At 56.5% G+C, this 7,014-nt stretch overlaps 1 protein-coding gene across 3 annotated transcripts in view; it reads left to right on the top strand.

Moving 5' to 3' along the window:
- The first annotated feature begins 1,942 nt into the window (after nucleotides 1-1,942).
- The window catches only part of NFATC2 (nuclear factor of activated T cells 2), a 157,379-nt gene continuing 152,307 nt past the window's right edge, over nucleotides 1,943-7,014 (top strand). Inside the window, exon 1 of one of the 3 annotated variants that reach the window (XM_077335632.1) lies at nucleotides 1,943-2,603. In XM_077335632.1, the coding sequence (XP_077191747.1) occupies nucleotides 2,540-2,603 (64 nt within the window). In that variant the 5' untranslated portion in view covers nucleotides 1,943-2,539. Of the gene's footprint in view, nucleotides 2,604-4,675; nucleotides 4,791-7,014 lie in introns of those variants that run through there. The other 2 variants (XM_077335635.1, XM_077335633.1) reach the window with 2 other exon arrangements.

Genomic DNA, 7,014 nt, shown 5'->3' with positions numbered 1-7,014 from the left:
CCGTCACGGCTACCTACTTGAATCAACCATTCAGATAGAGTTTGTGACTATTTGTATGTGGCTGTATTGGGTCCTGAGAAGTTTTGGTACCAGAGTTCACAGACATCTAAAGCGAATGAATGGTGGTTTCTACATTCACAACAGCCCAGGCTAGCCCCATCTTGTTGATATCCCAATCATATCCTTCCCTCCAACAAATCAGCAGGATGTAGGGGTTAGAGGGTGTTGGGCTAGCTAGAGAGAGCGGGGTCTGATTCCCCACTAGCAATGGAAGCCTACTCAGTGGCCAGTCTCTTTCTCAGCCGCACCTACCTCGCAAGGTTGTTGTTGTAGGGAGAAAGGGAGGAGGGGAGATCAATGAGGTAAGGCAGGGGTAGTCAACCTGTGGTCCTCCAGATGTCCAAGGACTACAATTCCCATGATCCCCTGCCAGCAATGCTGGCAGAGGCTCATGGGAATTGTAGTCCGTGGACATCTGGAGGACCACAGGTTAACTACCCCTGCTGTAAGGCACCTGGGGTTCCCAACGTACAGGAAAGTGGGGCAGAAATGTTTAAAGAAATAAGGCTTACAAGTGGGAATGAGTACATTTGGAACAGGGTGGGGTTGAAAGTGGGGGAATGGCTCAGTCAAAAGGAAACACTGTTGAAGACCTATACATACTGATGACAAGAATTACTATTGCTAATCTAATTCTTGTTGTTCAGCACCAGCTTCCTTGACTCGGGGCTGCCTGCACCTTGCGAGGGCCAAGATCCGTGCCCAGCTGACCTTAACCGCAGAGTCAACAAGCCCAGGATCAGGCTGCACTGACCCTGTTGAACAGAACCATAGAGTTGGAAGGGGCCATACAGACCATCTAGTCCAACCCCCTGCTCAATGCAGGATCAGCCCAGAGCATCCTAAAGCATCCAAGAAAAGTGTGTATCCAACCTTTGCTTGAAGACTGCCAGTGAGTGGGAGCTCACCACCTCCTTAGGCAGCCTATTCCACTGCTGAACTACTCTGACTGTGAACATTTTTTTCCCTGATATCTAGCCTATATCGTTGTACTTGTAGTTTAAACCCATTACTGCGCGTCCTCTCCTCTGCAGCCAACGGAAACAGCATCCTGCCCTCCTCCAAGTGACAACCTTTCAAATACTTAAAGAGGGCTATCATGAGCTGGTTTCTTGTACCCCCCTTTTCACTACCTGAAGGAGTCTCAAAATGGCCTAAAGTTGCCTTCCTTTCCTCTCTCCACAACAGACACACCGTGAGTTACATGGGACTGAGAGAGCTTTGGCAGAACTGCTCTGCAAGGACTCAAAGTGACCCAGCTGGCTGCACAAGGAGCAGGAGTGGGGAATCAAACCTGGCTCTGCAGATGAGAGGCTGCTGCTCTTAACCACCACACTGCAGCTGGCTCTCTTTTGTCGAGACCCACGTGAGCCCAGGCGGGGTTGCCTGGTGCCCCCCAGAATGCATCTCTGTTCCCTGGAAGAAGAAGAAGAGTTGGTTCTTATATGCCGCTTTTCTCTACCCGAAGGAGTCTCAAAGCAGCTTCCAATCACCTTCCTCTCCCCACAACAGACACCCTGTGGGGTGGATGAGGCTGAGAGAGCCCTGATATCACTGCTCAATCAGAACAGTTTTATCAGTGCTGTGGTGAGCCCGAGGTCACCCAGCTGGCTGCATGTGGGGGAGTGCAGAATCGAACCCGGCATGCCAGATTAGAAGTCCGCACTCCTAACCACTACACCAAACTGACCTCCCCGAGATCTCCTCCTGCGCCAACCAAACAACATCCAACCCAGACTTCAGAGAAAGGTGGGGGGGGACACCCTCGGATCTCCCCCTGCCCGGTGGGGCCAGGCTCTGGGGCTGCCGCCGAACAATCCGGCGCTTGTGCGGGCCGGCCGGGCGGCCGGCTGGGGGGCGCGGGAGCGAGGCGCGCGGCCGCAGGGCGGCGGGTTGGCTTGGCTCGGCTGGCTGGGCTTGGCGGCGGCGCGGGGCGACGTCATGGGTTGCTGCTGCTGCGCGTGGAAGTTTGCAGGAAAGCCCTCCGCTCGGGCCCGGGAGCCGCTCCAAGGGTTTCCATGGCGCCGGGCATAAACAGGAGGAAACAGGGAGGGAATCCCGTTATTTTACAGCATTCAACGACTATAAACACTCGGCGCGGGGAAGGAAGTGGCCTTTCCCTCTCGGGGAACCCGCGCTTTGCCCAGCACGCACCGAGACGCTGCAGCCCGACGCCGACGCCGCTCCGCCACCCGCGCTTTGCCCAGCCCTCCGGTCGCTCCGGGGACGCTGCCCGGGAAGCCGGCGGGGATCGGGGCCCGGCGATGCCCTAAGGAAGAGCCTCTCTCACTTTCTCACACTCACACATACTGACACACACACACACACACACTTTCTCTCTCTGTTTAGATATCCACACCTACACGTAGCCAGACACTCTCGCTCTCACTAGTGTATATAGATCTGCTTTTCCCTTTCTCTAAATATATATACACACACACACACGCACACAGACACACATATATATTTAAAAAGCCAAATGCAGAGGGAAACCGCGTGCCGGCTGGTCCACTATCACCACATCATGAGGTCTATGGATCAAGGTAGAGTGTGATTGATTTTTTGCAATTTTTAAAAAATTCCTTTTTATTTTGTCTCTATTCCCAGCTTCCCCCCTTTCCTCCCCCCCCCCCGGGATGCGGTCCGAGTTCTCCCGCTGCACGCTTCGCTTCGGGGAGGGGGGGGCGTGATGGGGGGGGCGCGCTCTTTCCCTCTCGCTTTGTGCCGCCGAGCCTGACCGCGTCTCTGCAAACTTTGCTCGGGAATCAGCCCTGTAGAAGGGGGGGGGGGGGGGAAGCTTACTCCCGAGGAAGTTGGAAAGAGGTAGGCGCTTGTTTCCCTGGCCGCCCCCGTGCTCCTTTGGGTGGTGGGGGGGGGGGGAGAGACCCAGGAAAGATGCCTTCCTCACGCGCAACATCTCCTATGGGAAGGTAGGGGGGGGGAGAGAAGGGAATCCCGGAGGGGGGGCAGCCCCGGGCCAGCTGTGCAGGGACATCTCTCCAGCCCGACGGGTTTGGCCAGAGGTGCTGCTGATGAGTCGCTCAGCGTGGCTTGGAAGGGTTCCTCTCCCCCCCTCCCAGCCGCCCCCTCCCGAAAGAAACCTCCTTTCAACCGCATCCAAAGAGACTTTCCTCTTGCAAAGCGTCAGGAATGAAAAAAAAAAAAAAGTCGGCCGAACAGCTGGGGAAGACTTAACCCTTGGCGCCCCGCCGGAGGAGCCGGGGTTTCCGGCCTCGGGGGTTGACGAGATCAAGGCTCTGAAACCAGCCCGGCTTTCAGGAGCCGCGGGCAGCGAGAGTCCGGCGCCCGTTTAAGGTTCCCCGGAGGGCTCCGGTGTGTCAATTGTGCCTCCTCCAGACGCCGTGGGTAGCGCTTCTCCGGGCGCCGTCCTGCGCGTGGCCAAGCCCCCAAATGCCAGGCATCAGGGGTAGTCAACCTGTGGTCCTCCAGATGTGCATGGACTACAATTCCCATGAGCCCCTGCCAGCTGGCAGGGGCTCATGGGAATTGTAGTCCATGCACATCTGGAGGACCACAGGTGAGTTTGGAGGGGCAGGTTGACTGGGGAGTCAGCTCCACTGACCGGAAGGGGGCTTCCCCGCGATTTTCGTATTTTATGAGGCTGTGCCCTTAGCCTGCTTCTCCGGGCAGTTTTTGGACACTTTCCTAACAGGTTACCTGCTCCGGGCAGATAGTTTCAGGCGGGTCGCCTTGCTGGCCTTGCAGGCGAACAAGAGCGGAGTCCAGCAGCGCCTGGGAGACCAGCAAGAGTCCCGCGGGCGGCACGAGACAGCTTGGCCTCTCCGGAGCTGGGATGGTCATCAAGGTGCTCCTGGGCTCTGATTTTGCTCTCCCGTGCACAAAAGAAGAACAAAGCCCCTTGAAAGTTGCAAGGCACGTGAGAGCGGCCAGGCTCTTTTTTGGGGCGGTTCTTTAGTCGGGGGGGGGAGGGGGGGAGCAAGCCTGCTGTTATCCATGCCTTCCCCCCCCCCCCAAAAAAATGGGCCCGCGCAGTCCAGGCTGGGGCGAGATCAAGCCCAGGATCCGAGCGGGCGGCGGGCCGGGTCTCTGGACTCGCCGTTCTCGGGGGTGTTCTCGAGGGGGGGGGCATCAGGTAGGAGGAGGGAGACTTATAGAGATGAGCCAAGCGGGAACACCGCGCAGCCACAGCCCCCCCTCCTCCCCCAGTCCCGGAGGAGGGAGGGAGGGAGGGAAGGGTTAAGGCGGCGGGGACGGGCGGAGGAGGCGGTTGCGCCGCGTGTCACCCGGGCCGAGCCCAAGGCAGGTCGGGTTGCGCCGCTCAACGTGGACGGCGCAAAGGAAACCCAAAGCCTCGAAACCCAGCAGGCCCTCCCGATCGAGGGCCCCCAAGGGAGCGCGGGGCAAGGGGGGGATCCAGAAGTTTTGGGGGGGCACAAGGGGGAGGAGGAGGAAGGAGGCAATTTTCAGCAGGTCCCCCAATTCTGCTGCCCCCCCCACCCGTTGAGCATTTATTGGCACCCTCCCCCCAGGATGCCAGGCGCTGGAGGGAATGGCAAAATGACGTCTTCCTGGGGGGGGGATCTGAAATTAAAAGAGGGAGGGAGGGGCGGGGCAGCCGGTCAGGGAAAGCCGGTATGCAGAGGGAGGAATCCGGTGCAAAAGGATCCCGGGTCGGAGAGTAGGGGAGACCCACCCCTGAGTGGATCCTGGCGGGCAGGAGAGAGGCGAGATTCAGCTGTGCGGCACGGGTAAGAGGCAGGGGGCGGCCGGCTGCCCCCACCCCCCAGTTGGGGGGCAAGCACCGGGGACCCCCGCACTCACCCCCATCCCCGGCCAGGGGTTTGGAAGAGCGGAGACGCTGTGCCACTCGAGCGACGGGTTTCCGATGGGACTTCTCGCTGGCTGCGGCTTGCTGGTGGCGGCAGGCTGTGCTGTGCGTGGCCGGCTGCAGGGGATGGAAGGAAGGGGGGGCGACTCCGGAACGGGGGTCGCCTCCACCGATTCCCCAGCAGCACTGTTTTCATTTTGGGAGGGTCTGGGCATGGAGGGAATCATGACACAGGCGTCAGCCGGGGAGATCGCCATATAGTCGCCTGCTCCACAATTATATAATCCGGATTTGGCTGAAGGTCTATTATTTACTTGGTGTATTGGTTAGGAGCCTCGATTTCTAATCTGGAGAGCCAGGTTTGATTCCCTGCTCCTGGTCCATATGCAGCCAGCTGGGTGACCTTGGGCTAGTCACAGCACTGAAAAAGCTGTTCTGACTGAGCAGGAATATCAGGGCTCTCTCAGCCTCACCCACCTCACAGGGTGCCTGTTGTGGGGAGAGGAAAGGGAAGGCGACTGTAAGCCGCTTTGAGACTCCCTTCAGGGAGAGAAAAGTGACATATAAGAACCAACTCTTCCAGTTCCAGTTCTGAGGCAGCAACAAAGTGCATGCCCACTTGAAGTCGCTGGGTTGTTCCGAAGCATCAGAACAAAATTGGAGTCCAGTGATTCCTTGAAGGCCAACAGAGTTGTTTCTGGGTCTAAAATTTCAGGAGGATGAACAGGAAACCTGATACTCAGAATCAAACTTTGTTGGTCTTCAAGGTGCCACTGGACTCCGACCTTGTGTTATTATTTATCTGTTCTCTCCACATAGGCCCCCGCCTTTCTCCCCAATGGGGGGCCATAAATGCCTCAGAACACTTCCATTTTAACCACACAACGACCCTATGAGGCGTTAGGTTGAGAGAGTTGGCCCAAGGTCACCCAGCCAGCTTCTGTGGCAGAGCCAGGATTGAAACCTGAGTCTCTCGTCTGACACTGGCCACTACACCACACCTTACTAGGGAGTATATCCCATTGGGCTCATTGGGATGGACTTCTGGAGATGCTGGTTAGAATTGCCTTGGAAGCCTGTTCAAAATCTAAACATGCTTTTCAAGAACAGGGAATGCTCCTTCTTCACAATTTCCACTCACAGGACACAAGTGCTGTTGATATTATTATTTTATGATCACTAGGATGCATGCTTAGCTTGTAAAATAGTATAACAGGTGACATGCTTTTCAAATAGAACTTCACACACAGCCCAGATAGAAGCAGTCTTGGAGACCTGATACTCCAGACAAGGTGCTGTGAACGAGAGCCATCGTGCTTTGCCAAAGGCCTCCGGGTGACAAGGCAGTCCGCTTGGTGCTGTGGTTAAAGCATCAGGCTGAGATGCAGGAGAACCAGGTTCAAATTCCATCAAATCCCAAGGGAGGCAGTGTGGTGTAGTGGTTAAGAGTGACAGCTTCTAATCTGGCAAGCCGGGTTTGATTCCCTGCTCCTCTCCCACATGCAGCCAGCGGGGTGACCTTGGGCTCCTCACAGCACTGATAGTGCTGTTCTGACCAAGCAGGCCTCTTAGGGCTCTCTTAGCCCCACCTACCTTGCAGGGTGTCTGTTGTGTGGAGAGGAAGGGAAGGCAGTTGTGAGCCGCTTTGAGACTTCTTCAGACAGTGAAAAGCGGGGTATAAAAACCAACTCAGGGGGTCAAACACTGGCTCAGCTGAACGTGCCTCATTGGTGGTCAACTACGGCAGGTTCCCCACTGGGGAGAAAAGCAGAGTATGTATAAATCAATGAGAATTGTGCACTTCCAAGCTTAAGTCTGGTGTCCAAAGTCCACCCTCCTGTTTCCCACAGTGGCCAGTTGGATGCTTCCCGTAATCCAACAAACAGGTGGTAGAGGTGATGGCTCTCTCCTGCTGCTGCCCATCCAGAGGTATAATGCCCCTGGTCATGGAGGTTCCATTTAATTTAGGTCTTTCCTTCATTGACACCCTGCGTTTCTCCCCAGTTCACATCCTTCTGCTTTCCTACATTTCATTCTCCCCTTCATGAGAGCCCTGCAAGGTCGGTCCGAAGGAGAATGTGTGACCGGTCCAAGGTCACCCAGCAAGCCTCCATAGGAGAATGGGGGTTTGAACCCAGGTCTCC

The sequence above is a fragment of the Paroedura picta genome, chromosome 4, assembly GCF_049243985.1.
Source record: "Paroedura picta isolate Pp20150507F chromosome 4, Ppicta_v3.0, whole genome shotgun sequence".
Lineage (NCBI taxonomy): Eukaryota > Metazoa > Chordata > Lepidosauria > Squamata > Gekkonidae > Paroedura > Paroedura picta.
The sequence above is the reverse complement of the archived record's forward strand: the minus strand, read 5'-3'. Positions and strand labels throughout refer to the sequence as shown.